Source organism: Mandrillus leucophaeus, unplaced genomic scaffold, assembly GCF_000951045.1.
Source record: "Mandrillus leucophaeus isolate KB7577 unplaced genomic scaffold, Mleu.le_1.0 Scaffold595, whole genome shotgun sequence".
NCBI classification, from domain to species: domain Eukaryota; kingdom Metazoa; phylum Chordata; class Mammalia; order Primates; family Cercopithecidae; genus Mandrillus; species Mandrillus leucophaeus.
The window spans coordinates 1,396,709-1,413,419 of record NW_012106419.1 but is presented as its reverse complement, the minus strand read 5'-3'; the positions used below and the strand labels follow the sequence as shown (position 1 = coordinate 1,413,419).

Here is a 16,711-nt window from a genome sequence, read left to right as displayed (position 1 = left end):
TTTTGCATTTTGTGAGTTTGGTGCCATTACTTGTTTGTTTGGTTTTTGAGACAGAGCCTTATTCTGTTGCCCAGGCTGGAGGGCAGTGGTGCAATCTCAGCTCACTGCAACCTCTGCCTCCCAGCTTCAAGCAATTCTTGTGTCTCGGCTTCCTGAATAACGGGCAGTACAGACGTGTGTGACGACACCCAGCTAGTTTTTGTATTGTTTTAATAGAGACGGGGATTCACCATGTTGGCCAGGCTGGTTTCAAACTCCTTGGCTCAAGTGAGCCGCCCGCCTCGGCCTCCCAAAGTGCTGTTATTACGGGTGTGAGTCACTGCGCCCAGCTGTGTGCAGAGTTTTTACTTAGTTTGTCAGAACTGTGATTTGGATTTATCCATGTTGGTGTTGCCTATGGTTGTGTTTGTGTGGCTTTATTGAGAGATTTTCAAATGGATTTAAATGTAACAAACACAAATTCTGTCGAATTATATAGTTATATGTGTAAATCATATATATGCACACATGTATACATATATATACACATACATATATATATATATATTTTGGAGACAGAGTCTTGCTCTGTCACCCAGGCGGAGTGCAGTGGGGCGGTCTCAGCTCACTGCAACCTCTGCCTCCTGGGTTCAAGCGATTCTCCTGCCTCAGCCTCCCAAGTAGCTGGGACTACAGGCCTGCATCACCGTATCCAGCTATTTTTTTTTTTTTTGTAGAGATGAGGTTTTGCCATGTGGCCCAGGCTGGTCTCAAACTCCTGAGCTCAAGTGATCTGCCTGCCTTGACCTCCCAAAGTGCTAGGTCTGTAGGCATGAGCCACCACACCGGCCTCATGTTAAATTTTTAATGTTTGTAGCACATTAGTATTAGAAATGTGTTGGCACACTTGAAAAGATTTTTAAATAACAGCTTTATTTTATTTTCTTTTACTTTCGAGATGGGGTCTCTCTCTGTCATTCAGGCTGGAGTGCAGTGGTGTGATTATGGCCCACTGCAGCCTCAAACTCCCAGGCTCAAGTGATCCTCCCTACCTCAGGCTCCAGACTAGGTGGGACTACAGACGTGCACCACCACACGTGGCTTTTTTTTTTTGAGACAGGGTCCTGCTTTATCACCCAGGCTGGAGTGCAGTGGCATGACCACAGCTCACTGCAGCCTCAACCTCCCAGGCTCAGGCGATCCTCCTACCTCAGTCTCCCTAGTAGCTGGGACTACACATGTGCACCACCACGCCTGGCTAAATTTTGTATTTTTGTAGGGACGGAGTCCCACTATGTTGCCCAGGCTGGTCTTGAACTCTTGGGCTCAAACGATCCATCCACTTTGGCCTCCCAAAGTGCTGGACTCACATCCCGCCCCTGGCCTGGCTAATTTTTAAATTTTTCATAGACAGGGTCTTGCTATATTGCCCATGCTAGTCTCGAATTCCTGAACTCAAGCAGTCCTCTCACCTTGGCCTCCCAAAGTGTTAGGATTACAGGCATGAGCCATTATTTCTGGCCTATAACAGCTTTATTGAGATATAATTCACACACCATAAAATTTACCCTTTTAAAGTGTACAATTCAGCATCCTTACAGAGTCGTACAACCATCACCATTAATTTCAGATTGTTTTCATAACTCCAAAAGAAACAGTGTACAGTTGTCCCTCAGTATATGTGGGCAACTGGTTCCAGGAATCCCAAGTATACCCAAATTCATGCATACTTAAGTCCTGCAGTTAGTCCTGCAGAACCCTCATTGTATGAAAAGTCAGCCCTCCATATATGTGAGTTTCTCATCCTGTGAATACTGTATTTTCCATCTGCATTTGATTGGAAATAATCTTTTTTTTTGAAATAGAGTTTTGCTCTGTTGCCCAGGCTGGAGGGCAGTGGTGCAACCTCAGCTCACTGTAACCTCTGCCTTCCGGGTTCAGGTGATTTTCCTGTCTCACCCTCCCAAGTAACAGGGACTGCAGGTGCGTGTCACCATGCCTGGCTAATTTTTGTATTTTTAGTAGAGACAGGGTTTCACTATGTTGGCCAGATGGTGTTGATCTCCTGACCCACTGTGATCTGCCCACCTCAGCTTCCCAAAGTTTTGGAATTACAGGCATACCACTGTGCCCAGCCTAATTTTTGTATTTTTAGTAAAGGCAGGGTTCTGCCATGTTGGCCAGCCTGGTCTCGAACTCCAGTTTCAAGTAATCCGCCAGCCTTAGCCTCCTGAAGTGCTGGGATTACAGGCGTGAAACACTGTTCCTGGCTGGAAAAAATCTTTATGTAAGTGGACTCATGCAGTTCAAATTCACATTTTTCATGGGTCTACTGTACTCATTAGCTGTACTCCCCATTTCTCCTTCCCTCCAGACCCTGGTAACCACTAATCTACTTTCTGCTTCAATGGATTTTTATAATCTTGGTATTTCATATAATTGGAATCATACTATATATGGATTTTTGTGCCTGGCGTCACTTAGTATGTTTTCATAATGAAAACAGTGTTTTTAAGCATATGTCAGTATTTGTTCCCTGGCTCATGTCTGTATAACTCCAACTTTTTTTTTTTTTTTTTTTTGAGACGGAGTATCACTGTGTCTCCCAGGCTGGAGCGCAGTGGCCTGTTCTTGGTTCACTGCAGCCTCTGCTACCCAGGCTCAAGTGATCTCCCACCTCAGCCTCCCAAGTAGCTAGGACTATAAGTGCGCACCACCACGCCCAGCTAATTTTTGTATTTTTAGTAGAGATGGGGTTTTACCCATGTTGGCCAGGATGGTCTCGATCTCCTGACCTTGTGTTCCGCCCACCTCGGCCTCCCAAAGTGCTGGGATTACAGGCGTGAGCCACCGCGCCCGGCCTGTTTCAAGAGATTTTGTAGTTGTTTGTAGAAGCACTTTTATGATGGCTGCTTTAAAATTCTTATCAGAATTTTAAATTCCAACATCTGATTTATCTTGGTGTTGGCATCAGTATGATCATATGGTCGTCTTTTTTCTTTTCTCATTTAAGTGTGCTTTTCCTGGTTCTTGGTATGAGAGGTCATTTTTTTTTTTTTTTAATTGTACCTTGGACATTTAGGTTATTATGTTAGGAGACTTCTTTTGTTCTGTTTTTCTTTAATGAGAAAGGGTCTTGCTATGTTCCCAGGCTGGTCTCTAAGTCCTGGCCTTAGATGATCCTCTTGCCTCAGCCTCCTGATTAGCTAGGATTACAGGTGCATGCCACTGCACCTGGCTGAGACTCTTGATCCTATTTAATTCTTCTCTTTTAATAGGCAGTTACCCTATTTAAGTTTAGTGTATAGCTCCTGTCCTATTTTTGTGAGCTGTAATCCTATGGTAATTCAGTTTTCAGATCTCTTGCAACGCTGTTTTTTTTCTGTTTTATTCTTCTGGCACCTCTAGAACTCCCGTTCTATCTCTGCAGCTGCCTGGGCTGACCTGTGGATGTGGGGCCCTGGCTCTGCTGCTGCTAAGGGCAGATTGGCTTGACATTGCCACGTGTGTGGGGCAGACACCTGACTGGCACTGTGCTGAATCTGGCCTGCTACTGTTTGAAGCATAGTGTGGAGACCCTGCTGATGTTGGGGTGGATTGGGTTCACCACTGTCCTGGGTGGGGACTGGAAAATGTATCTCTCCACTAGGTCTCTGCTGAGCTGCCCCTTTCAAAGACTGTTGGCCAGAGACAGCAGAGTTTTCTCATTTATTTATTTGTCTGTATCTGCCTAATCCATCCATTCGTGGTATTTGTTCCAGTTTACAAGCCTCTCTGGTGTCCAGTCTGGGATATTTGGGAGATAAAGGGAAAACCCAGTGAACTTACTGTGGTGTTTTCTTGAAGTCTTTAGATCCCTAACTAGTCTGCCTCTCTCTTTCTACCTTTCAGAGTCCTCTTTTGATTGTTGAATTATTTTTAGGCTATTTAGTTGTATTTGGAGGGGAAGAGTGAGGAAATGTGAGCCTATGCCATTGTATCCTGGAACTGGAATACTAGCAGTTTTGAAATTTTTTTTGCACTGGTATTTATTGGCAATACATATGAAATGGTTGAGGCTTTTGTTTTAACTGACACTCTTTAGAGTGTTTTTCTGTATCTTTTAGGCACTGTAGAAACAAGGTAAGGATTACTCTTGTTTAAATTGTATGGGAATTAGAAATGTCATGTTCTTATATATTCATCTACTTATTTACTCTTTTGTGTATTTGTTTTTAGGGAGTGGAGCAACTGCTGTGGTCCAAGCAGCTTATTGTGCCCCTAAAAAGGAGAAAGTGGCAATCAAACGGATAAACCTTGAGAAATGTCAGACTAGCATGGATGAACTCCTGGTATGCACATCTCATACTTCTGAAATGGAGAGATATACTTGTATATATTCACATTACAATGGGAAATAACTTGAAGTTTTTGATTTATTTCTTTTTTAAAAAAAGGTTTATGATTTCTTCATTAATAAATAATATTCATTGTAAAATTTATAAAGTCTGGATAAGTAGAAAGAAAAAAGTTACAATATTCTTACTCTGAGATTAACATTTAATATATAACCTTTCAGAGTGAACATTTGAATATATTTGTATTTTTATGATAATGTAATCAGATGCTTGCTCTTTTCATTTAATCATTTATCAGAACTGCTTCTGTGTCTGTAAGTATGGATCAGTATCATTTACAATATGTGTATAGTATTCTGTTGAATAGACCACAGTTTATTAACTGTTCTCTGATATTTGCTAATACCTTGTTTCCTGTTTTTTATTGTTACAAACAATGCTTACTTCTCTGTTCCCTTAAAATAATACCATGGAATTGTGATTCCTGGGTCAAAAGGAATATCCTTTAAAACGCTCTGGCCTTTTAAACTTTTATTCTGATAGTTGATATAAGATATAGAACAACCCCCAAGCAGCATTAGCTTCTTCAAAGGCTAGGGAAAGGAAGAAGAAAAGGAAGTTCCAAGCAATAGCTGTAAGATGTTCTGTGACATTAAAATGTAACCATACGGGGATTGTATTGTACTTCTTTTATGCATTGTGATACCCAGAATAGTTTTAAGTATAGAGTCAGTGCTCAGCAAGGGAAACTAGTTTTTATTTATTTATTTATTTATTTATTTATTTATTTTTGAGACGGAGTCTCGCCCTGTCGCCCAGGCTGGAGTGCAGTGGCGCGATCTCGGCTCACTGCAAGCTCCGCCTCCCGGGTTTACGCCATTCTCCTGCCTCAGCCTCCCGAGTAGCTGGGACTACAGACGCCTGCCACCTCGCCCGGCTAGTTTTTTGTATTTTTTAGTAGAGATGGGGTTTCACCGTGTTAGCCAGGATGGTCTCGATCTCCTGCCCTCGTGATCCGCCCGTCTCGGCCTCCCAAAGTGCTGGGATTACAGGCTTGAGCCACCGCTCCCGGCCGGGAAAGTAGTTTTTAAAATTACTTATTATTGTTTCAAAATTTTCAGTTTCTTTGGCTTAACAAAAATAGTAATGCTTGCTTTGGATACCTTATGAGCTTTTTCTTGAGGCTCAAATGATACAGTATTTGAAAACTCAACTGCCATACAAATATGAACTAATATTGTTATTTTATTAAGTAATTTCTTTCAGAGCATGTACAGCTAGTGCTGGAAAGATCCGGTATTAGGACTGGAATGACCTGCCCATCCAGAAGTTTTTTTCGCTTTCCCAAATTGTATTTTATTTCTGGTGGTGTCTGTACTGAGCATTAGGGAATAGTTGGAATTAAAGAAAAAGAGGTAATGGAATTATATATAGCATAATATATAATTATATATGAGATGGACGAGACAAATATATTTCTTTAGCAATTGGTAATGTACGAGTAGGACCTGAAGGAGTGGGTTGCTGGAATGATCTTGAGCCATCTTTGGTGAGAGAACGCTTTCTTGGAAGGAAATGCTGATTGAAATCTTATTTGAAGATCTTGGATTGATACATAGCATAATACTTTAGAGCACCGTTTGGGCACTTGAACTGCAGTGATGATAAAAGAAGTTGATAAACTGCGAACTAATTCTGTTAAAGAAAAACAAAAATTTTAACCTACATATTAAGACTAGAACTTGAGAAGTCCAGTATGAAAACCTATAATTTGCCAGTTATTTAATTAATAAGGATAGAGTAAAATGAATGAAAGTCTTATTATTTACTGCTTCATGATTAAGCTGAGGCTCAAAGTTTAAATAACTTAAGTTCACTTGATGATAATAGCAAACATCTTTGGGTTCACCCCAAAAGGCACTTCAGTGTGCTTTAACCTCACACACATCTCCATGAGCTAAGTAGTAGCTCTGTTTTATAGATGAAGGAAGGAAATCATATAAGTGACAGAGTCTGGATTAAAAATTAGGTCTTTCTGACTTAAGTCTATTATTGTCTACTTAGTATAGTACTAATAAAATGATTATAATCTTAGTTCAAAAGTAGGAAGAACATTTCTTTTCTTTTTTTTTGTTTTTTTTTTGAGATGGAGTCTTGCTCTGTCTCCCAGGCTGGAATGCAGTGGCGTGATATTGGCTCACTGCGACCTCTGCCTCCCAGGTTCAAGCAATTCTTCTACCTCAGCCTCTCGAGTAGCTGGGATTACAGGCGCACGACACCACACCCAGCTAATTTTTCAATTTTTAGTAGAGATGGGGTTTCACCATGTTGGCCAGGCTGGTCTCGAACTCCTGATCTCAGGTGATCCACCTGCCTCGGCCTCCCAAAGTGCTGGGATTACAGGCATGAGCCACTGTGCCTGGCTGGACATTTCCTTTTAAATATCATTTGACATTCTTGAGAGCAGTATTTTTGTTCTTACATTAGCGCCTTTTAAAGACATGCAAATTTGTTATATTTTATTAAAAAGAAAATTGATTAGCTATGTGTACATTTTGCTCATGTTTCAATAAGCTTTGTGTTGCAAATATAGTTTGCATATATTAATACTTGGCAAATAAGTAAAGGGGGGAAAAGTGCATTTTAGTAAAGCAAGTTTAAGATACTTGGGTTTTTGGGGGTGGGGGAAGTAAGCAGGTAAGATCTCACTACATACTGAAGAAACATCAGGAATGCAGAGAATACCTGATTTATTTGTGATACCAGGACCTGTTCTACAGGATACTGAGATCTGAGTGCCAGAGGTTCTATTCCTGAGAGATGTGAAATCCTTCAGTTTTCTTAAAAAAAAGTCTATGAGATCAGTGTACTAAAGTTTTGATGTTGTAATATTAAAATTTATTTTCAACGCTATCTTTATTATAATGCAACACTCTTTGGGTTCTCCAAAGAGCGCTGATGTAAACTGGGCTAACAGGTGTGTATCATGTGTGACAATTACTAGTGAGGGGTCATTGTATTGCTTCTTTCTCTTGTCATGTATTTTCTATCTGATGACCTTTGCTAAGTGTGATGGGAAAATCAGCTATCAAATCTTACTGCATTAATTTTTTTCCAGAGATTGTACTCCTATGCTTTTCTCTAAGAAAGACACATTGTAGTATTTTGAAATATTTCTCTTGTCTGACAGATGCTAGGACTAAAGTCATTGGACATCTATGGGGAACATCAAGAGGCTTAAAATGTTCCTTCTATCAGGTGTTTCACATCTAGTTAAAGAGTTAAGGTTCTTGCCTGTTGTACCAAGGCAGAGTGTGACAAATGTCTCAGGGGAGGAATAAAGTAATTTGAAACAGGGCCAAGTATGGTAGCTCATGCCTGTAATCCCAGCACTTTGGGAGGCAGAGGCAGGCGGATCACCTGAGGTCAGAAGTTTGAGACCAGCCTGGCCAACATGGTGAAACCCCGTCTTTACTAAAAATGCAGAAATTAGCTAGATGTGGTGGCACGCGCTTGTAGTCCCAGCTACACAGGAGGCTGAGGCGGGAGAATTGCTTGAACCCTGGGAGGCGGAGGTTACGGTGGGTCAAGATTGTGCCACTGCACTCTAGTTTGGGTGACGGAGTAAGACTCTGTCTCAGAAAACAAACAAGAAACGGCACAAAACTTATATAATGCAAAATTTAAAATAAAATCTAATATTTAAGAACCTGCTGCTGGGGATGGTTGCTCACGCCTGTAATCCCAGCACTTTGGGAGGCTGAGGCAGGAGGATCACTTCAGGCTAGGAGTTCGAGATTAGCCTGGGCAACATGGTGAGACCTCGTCTCTAGAATGGAAAAGCAAAAAATTAGCTGGCGTGGTGGTATGCGCCTGTTATCGCAGCTACTTAGGAGGCTAAGGTGGGAAGATTGCTTGAGCCCAGGATGTCAGTGCTGCAGTGAGTCATGTTCATGGCACTGCACTCCAGCCTTGGTCACACAGAGTGAGGCCCTATCTCCCAAAAAAAAGCAGTGTGAAAGAAAGGGGAGGAAGAGAGCTTCTAATTGTGAAAATGGAGGGCTTTGTGGAAATGTTTGTGGCCTGGGCCACCAGGGCTGTGTAGACTTTAAACAGGCATAGATGGCAGCTCTGCCTGGCAGGGGTTTAAAATCAGGAAAGAATAGTAGACAGCCTAGAGACCATAAAGAAGAAATAATAGGTAAAAAGAATTAGGATTTTATTTGATAGGAAATGTTGATAGCTACAGAAATAGAGGCAAATGTCTTTGAAGTTTTGTTTTGTTTTTTTTTAAAGGGAAATGACTTCATTAGAACCGAGTTTTAGGAAGTTTAGTTTTATAATACTTTTTAAAACATGATAGCCTTATTGATATAAAATTCATGTATCATAAATTTACCGTTTAAAAATGTATAATGCTATGGTTTTTAGTATATTCGCAAAGTTGTGCAGCCATCACCACTGTCACCCCAAAAAGAAACTCCATACCCATGACCAGTCATTCTTTATTCTTTCCTCCCCTCAGCCCTAGGCAATAACTAATCTACTGTCTGTCTGCGTAGATTTGCCTATTCTGGACATTTCATATAAATAGGTTCATACAATGTGTGACCTTTTGTGTCTGGCTTTCATTTAGCATGTTTCCAAAGTTCATCCATATTGTAGCATGTATCAGTTCTTTTTTCCTTTTTTATTGGTGAATAACAGTCCATTTTATAGATATACCACATATTGTTTGTCCTTTCATCAGTTGTTGGGCATTTGGGCTGTTTCTACTTCTTGGCTTTTATCAGTAATGTCGTGATGAACATCTGTGTGCAAGTCTTTATGTGTACATTTTAGTTTTATTATCTTGGGTGTATACCTAAGAGTGGAATTGCTGGGTAATATGGTAACTCTGTGTTTAACTTTTTGAAAAATTGCCAAGCTATTTTCCAAAGTAGATGTACCATTTTACATTCTCACCAGCAATGTATGAGGGTTTCAGTTTCTCTGTATCCTCACCAATACTTGTTATTGTTCATCTTTTTTGTCATAGCCATCCCAGTAGATTAATTCTGTAATATATGGCAAAGTGAATTGCAAAGGAGTAAGAGATCAGTGGCAAAGAGACTAGTTAGTAGGCTTTGCTGTAGTCCAGACCAACAACTTTGTAAAACTTTGAAAATAAGACCCTCACTAAGAAAGATATATTTTATCATTACCTGATATTTAAAGATATTTATTCATAAATATTATAACTGAAACATTTTCATATTATATAGAATGTACTCTCATTTTCTATCCTATTTATTCATCTTTTTAAAATACAATCCACTAAATTTATTTCATGACCCATATAGATTATAACACATAGTTTGAGGTACACTGGGCTATACAGAGATATCGAGACACTAAATTCAGGCAGTGATGGTGGTAATGGAAAGGAAAACACAGATTTCCTGGATGGAAAATACATTAGTACTAGAGACTTTATTTTGTTTACCGTATATGAATGAATGAATAAATTAACTTTATTTGGGTGTGTGAAATGGAGGAAAACTGACTACATTTAGGGAATTAGAAAACCAGAAAGTAATGGTAGAAATGATAGTGAGTGAATTTCAGGAAGGAATAAAAAGTTATCATTAAAAAAAAAAGGCTTCAGAAAGCTTGAGGTGGAGAACTATATAGTTCAAACAAAAAATCTGGCTCTAGCAGTCAATAAGAGATTTTCAAGAAAGCAGTTTCATTAGAAGGGGTAGAATTCACTTTATCTATTTATTTTATTAATTTATTTTTTAAATAGAGACAGAGTCTCACTCTGTTGCCCAGGCTGGTCTCAAACTCCTGGGCTTAAGGGATCTTCCTACTTCGGCCTCCCAAAGTACTGGGATTACAGGGGTGAGCCACTGTACCTGGCCCAGGAATTCACTTCTAGGTGGTTGAGGAAGCTGCTAGGTAATTTAAGTCAGTATTCATATACCACTCTTGTGAATCATTTATGTATTTATTTTTCTTTTTGAAAGGAGGAAAGGATAACTCTACTGGTAGTTAAGTTACAAGAAGATTTCCCCTTCCCCTTTAAAGGAATAGAAGCAAGAAAAAGAATATTTAAGCCGCTTTTCATCTTTGAATTTTGTGTTTTTTTGATAATCTCCTGCTAGAAAACCCTTTGTAGTACTCCCCTTTCCAGATTAAAGCTCAAAACCCTTAGCTCAACATTTAAGACCTTCCACAATTTGACCCTAACTCTTTGCATTGTTACTCTGTCATGTGATTTTTCTTTCCTTCACCTTCCCTATCAGTTAGTCACCAAATCCTATTGTTTGTACCTCTCTGTTATTATCTCTTGATTCTTCCCTTTTCATTCATACTGCCACTAATTTTTTGACCTTTTATTTTGAGATAGCTTAAAACTTACAGAAGAATTGCAAAAGTAGTACAGAGTTTCCTTATGCTATCCACCCAACTTGCCCTAATATTAATATAGCTGTAGTGTAGTAATCAGAACTGATAAATTAGCTGTTTATCATTTCTCCGTCATGTCTCACTCACGTGGTGGCAACAACCTACACAGAAGCCTTGTCTCTAGTCTTGTCTTCTTCATTGATTTTCTATGTGGCATCCAAGGGTGATTTATGAAAATGTATAATATAGTTAAACCTGGCCGGGCGCGGTGGCTCAAGCCTGTAATCCCAGCACTTTGGGAGGCCGAGACGGGCGGATCACGAGGTCAGGAGATCAAGACCGTCCTGGCTAACCCGGTGAAACCCCGTCTCTACTAAAAAATACAAAAAACTAGCCGGGCGAGGTGGCGGGCGCCTGTAGTCCCAGCTCCTCGGGAGGCTGAGGCAGGAGAATGGCATAAACCCGGGAGGCGGAGCTTGCAGTGAGCTGAGATCTGGCCACTGCACTCCAGCCTGGGCGACAGGGTGAGACTCCGCCTCAAAAAAAAAAAAAAAACCTTTGATATCTCTCCATTGCTGTTAGGATGAAGCCTAATTTTTTAATATACTTTCAAGGTCCTTTATTATCTAGTCCCAGGTAATTAAACAATCAAAAATCTTAAAAACCTACTTCCTTTCCTGTTGGAGTGTTAATGTAGGAAACTTCCAAGCCTTCCATGTTATGACTCCTATTTTTTAATGTGCCTCTCCAATGAAATCATGTAGTGTCTAGTACTTCCCCTGTGAGCTGTTTATTATTCTGTATTGTAAAGTAGTATTTGTCTAACTTCTTTACCAAACTGTGTTTCATGAGGACTCCCCATGGTGATCGAGTACCTAGCACTATGCTTGGCACATCCTAGGTATTATAGTAGGCGCTTAGTATTGTAAATATCTGTTGAAAACATGAACTTCTTATCCTAGACAGATTACTCATTGGATGTCTTACATATTTCATCATTTATGAAAATCATATGTGCCTACCATCTTGTACTGTTATTTCCCCCCATCCTATAGAATTAAACCTAGTTCCCACCTCTTCTGTAAAGGCTTTTTTTGTTCACACTTGCCTACCTTAATTGTTCTTTCCTATAGATTTTTTTAACATTTTTTTTTTCCTTTATGCTCTTTCTCAGCAGAATCATCTTGCAACATTTAACATCTTTACTACTCATTTGGTACCTGTATGCTCTCTTATCTGTTTCCTCTTATATGTACTTACCTTATCCTTGAAATTCTGTGTAACTGTGTTGATAGCAAGGTGCTTACTTTAGTTCTTTCTTCCTTTTCTTTCATATTTACTTATCTTTTAGTACAGAAGACTGTGCTGGTGACTTTGGGGTTGCAAGATATATATGACAAGATCCTTGCCATAAAGGAAGTTGCATTCAAGTAAAGAAGATGAGAAATTGAAAGTTAGCATTTACTGAGTACTCCTCATGAATCAGGGATTATGAACGACTTTCATACAATTGATCTTACTGAACAAATCCCAAGGGCATAGGGCAGGTACATTAATAGGTGAAAAGCCATATAAAGTGCTGTAGTATTTCATTCATTCAACAAATATTTATTAAAGGTGTACTTTGTGCCAGGCACAATGATATGTGCTAAGAACAGTTTTAGTTCTCACTGAGCTTACAGTTTTGTGGGGGATGTGAAAAGAAATATGCAATTATAGTATGGTCAGATAAGTTCCACAGTGATTGAGAATCTACTTTTAAGTACTTGCCTTCATGGAGCTCTCAGCCTAGAAGGGAGAGACAGACAGATAAGCACACGATGTACTATCCATTATTTTATGTACCATGATGGGAGGAGATATACAGGGTGCTTGGAAGCTAAGAGAAGGAGCATCTAACTAAACCCGGGAAGCTAGGAGGAAATTCTGTCTAGACTGAGATCAGAAGGAAGAATTGGAGTTAGCTAGGCAGAGATGATAGGGGAAGTGTATTTGAGACTGAAGCACAATAGGGTTAAAAGTCCAGAGTTAAAAGAAGCAGGTAAACAGGGCCCTTATCACACAAGGCTTTATAAGGCATTTTGTCATACCAAATCTAATTTAAAATCATAAGCTGAGATAGAGTAAGCTTAGACTTTTGGCTCAGATTTCTACTCTGGATTTAGTTTTTGACATGGTCCTATTTCATTTTGTTTCTCTTTAGTGTGAGAATTGTTAATCGTTTCACAAAAACAGAATGAAGTAATATTTTGCAAAGAAAAAAAAATCCCTACACAAATTATAAAAAAAACCTGTTTACTAGTTAATATCCTTTATGGGTATAAAACCAGATTTCCCAAGATGGTTCTTCAAGGGCACCTTGAAGCAAAAATACATGTCCCAAAGGAGGCCTCCTGGAGTGTTGTGTCAGGGTGTGTTAAATAGTATGTTTCTAGTTTGAAAGATTACTGGTGTAATGAGTGGAGGAAGAAGTTGAATCAGAATGGACTGAGGGAGACAAAGTGGTTTTATTGATTTAACCATTCTTGAAGAAATCAGAGCCATGGAGAGATCCCAGAAAGGTGTGACAAAATCTTGAGATTTCAAAATCTGGATTTGCTAACTCATAACATTTTTTTAGGCTTGCATATAATGAATTATCATGTTTTCTTTTCTTTGTAGAAAGAAATTCAAGCCATGAGTCAATGCCATCATCCTAATATTGTATCTTACTACACGTCTTTTGTGGTAAAAGATGAGCTGTGGCTTGTCATGAAGCTGCTAAGTGGAGGTGAGTAGAGTACAAGGAAATGCATAAGTACCATGGTTTGAAAAGTTAATAAAAGTTTCCTTTTCTATTATGATTTTGTTTTCATGGACATTTGCATTTGAGGACATACTGAAAATATAGTATCTGCTGAAGATGCTAATCTATGAGCCAAGACAGGTTTCACACATTGCATTTGCTTCATTTCGTTGTCATGCCGCTTAAATCTCTCTTAATTTTTTTTAGAGACTGGCTGGCTCTGTCACCCAGGCTGGAGTGCAGTGGTGCAATTATGGCTCACTGCAGCCTCAAACTACTGGGTTCAAGTGATCCTCCTGTCTCAGCCTGCCAAGTAGCTGAGACAACAGGCATGTACCACCATGCTCAGCTAATTTTTTTATTTAATTTAATGTAATTTTTTTTGGAGATGGGGTCTCACTTTGTTGCCCAGGCTCATCTCTAACTCCTGTCTTCAAGAGATCCTTCCACCTTGGCCTCCCAAAGTGCTGGGATTACAGGTGTGAGCCATTGTGCCTGGTCTAAGTCTCTCTTAATTTAGGATGCTTCCTTCTTGCTTCTTCCCTTCCATGATGTAAACTTACTGAAGAGTCTAGGCCAGTTATCTTGGAGAATATGCCATATTCTGGATTTATCTGATTATTTCTTCTTGGTGGTATTTAACTTTATCTGTAGTCCTCTATTTCTTGTATATTGAAAATTAGATCTAAATGCTTGATTAAATGCAAGTTAAATATTTTGTGGGAGGATACTTCTTGGTGATGCTGTGTATTTCATATTGCATAACATCAGGAAATATTTGCTATCTGGTTGTATCTTTAATAGTGATGTTACTTTTGTTTATTTAAGATTAGGACAGCCAGGCCTCTCCATGGAAAAGGTAACATTTTCCCCTTTGTAGCTAGCAAGTAATCTGTGAGATTTTACTTTGTGAGTGTCCAGTGAGTGTCCAGTTTTCCATAAGTCTATGGTTTTCACATTTGTTGTTTGAATCCTTGTTTGAGTCAGTTATTTCATCAGGAGTTGTAAAATGGTGATTTTTCTTACAGCATCATTTCTTTTATATTTATAAACTGACATCCTTATATGAAGAACTTTTCCATATCAACTGGGACACTGATTAATCTGTGTCCTCTAGTTCCTACTGAAAAGGCAAGATAAATAATTGAGTCTTTTTTAAGGATCAAGTTTTGGAGTAAAAATTTTGTTAGTAATCATCTCCAATAGTAGAGAGGGTTTAAAAATTTTCCTTTTTGCAGTTGGGTAGGACCTTCCCTTTTTCGAGTATTATTATAGACCCAAGGATTTTTATGTATTCAGTGTCTTTCCATCAGTTATACTCTATTCTTTTTGGTATGCAGGTTGTCCAAAATTGTCAGTGGGAGCCCTTTCAAAGTCACTCTTGTCTCCTCTTGACATGAACTCATCAGTCTTTCATTACATCCTTTTTAGTTCAAGATTCCCTAGGGTTATATTTGTATTCATTTATTCAGACCCTGAATCAGCCAATACTCTAATGAGCTTTGGTGTTTTTTCCTCAGGAATGGTACTTAGAAAGCATAACTTGGATGCTTGGAGTGCTCATTACTACTCTAGTGTAATTGCTTCTAGAGCTTGGAAATACAGTATATTAAAAATAAAATTATAATTTGACATTAATACAAGTTTCCAATACAAGTTTAATGTCATAGATTTTTTAAGCTTGAATCTCTTTTCCTTTACACAGAAAATTTTGCTACCCGATATTAACATAATTACTTAAGTGCTTTATCTTGCAATATATATACAATTATTTCTACTTTATTCTTACAATAAAATATAAATATTGCTCATTGCAAACTGTGAAACCTTGGCATGTATAGATCGAACATTTTGTTTTGGTTACCCAAAAGCTCATGCCATTTGGTAAATTAGTCATTTTGCCAAGGCATGGATTTGAATCACATGGCAAGACTGGTAGGACTAGTGGGTGATGGAGCCACACTGGCCTTCCTATCACTATGCTGGTTGGTTTTTGCTTGCATGTGTATTTTGTGGGGAGTATGATTTTCCATCTTAGAATGTAGAGTTACAGAAAAGATAATCCATATTTGTTTAGTTTGCAATTTTATTGCTATATCTCACTGAACACCATACTTCCCCAGAAAGACTAAACAACATAAGGCTTTAGAATTAAATTTCAGTTTTTCTACTTAGCAATTGTATGTTATTGGGAAAACTCTTTCAGCTCTTTGAAACTTTTTACTTGTCTGTTAAATGGGAATACCTTTCTGCATTTCAGGGTATTGATGAGGAGTATATGAGATGATACATGTAAATCACGTATCATGTGCTGTGCTGACATGTAATAGGTGCACAAGAAATTTTAGTCATTAATAGTAATAAGCCCTTGCCATTTGATGCTTTTCAGTGTAGCCAGAATCACCTTTTTGTTTCAATCCCATTAGTGACACACTGGAGAAACTGGATTGCTTTGTTAAAGGCCCTGTTCATATGATGGTTGGAAGCCTTGCTAACACCTACCACCTTTCAAGATGGTGGTCAAGCATGGTTCTTTCAGTATGGAGAGATATGGGAGTATTAGGTAATACTGTGTCTTTCGTTATTGATCACCTATAGCATAATTTTCTTTATTTGTAATTTACAAGAATATGTAATACAAAATTTTTAATGTTTTGCAAAAAAGTCCTCTGATGAATGGGAATGAATTGTCTGCTTAATTCTCTCGTCCATACCTGTATGCCAGCCTATGCTTTCTGCTACTCCCAAGCAGAACGAGGTTTTTTTTTTTTTTTTTGTTTTTTTTTTTTTAGAATTCCTGTCCCTCTCTCAGTGAGTATATGTCTTGATCATAGAAGGGGCAGGACATGTAGATGGGTGGGATGTTTTTTAAATGTAGCTCTTTGTCCCTCTTGGTCTTAGGTTTTCTGGGACATTACCCAATTTTTCTAGCCTAGCCCTCAGGAGATTTCCTGGAGGATAATTTTCAGATGTGTTCCAGTTAGTCATAACTCTTTTTATAAGTGCTTATATTTTAGATGATCATTACATCTAAACCTTTTAAATATTAAAAATTTTGCACTTTTTAGGAAAATGAAATCTTGCTTTTGTTGTTATAAAATAAATAAACATTTAAACTGAGGTGACACATTAGGCAACATTTAGAAAACAAAAATTAGAACTAAGCACAGCTTACTTTTTTTTTTTTAAAACAGGAGGAAGATGTGTCAGGGTTATAGCT

The 16,711-nt window shown here is 38.7% G+C and overlaps 1 protein-coding gene across 2 annotated transcripts in view; it reads left to right on the top strand.

Moving 5' to 3' along the window:
- Positions 1-16,711, top strand: part of OXSR1 (oxidative stress responsive 1) — a 107,380-nt gene that overhangs the window by 27,388 nt on the left and 63,281 nt on the right. Inside the window, exons 2-3 of one of the 2 annotated variants that reach the window (XM_011999495.1) lie at positions 4,198-4,310; positions 13,368-13,476. In XM_011999495.1, coding sequence (XP_011854885.1) covers positions 4,198-4,310; positions 13,368-13,476 — 222 coding nt within the window. Of the gene's footprint in view, positions 1-4,196; positions 4,311-13,367; positions 13,477-16,711 lie in introns of those variants that run through there. The other variant, XM_011999496.1, reaches the window with a different exon arrangement.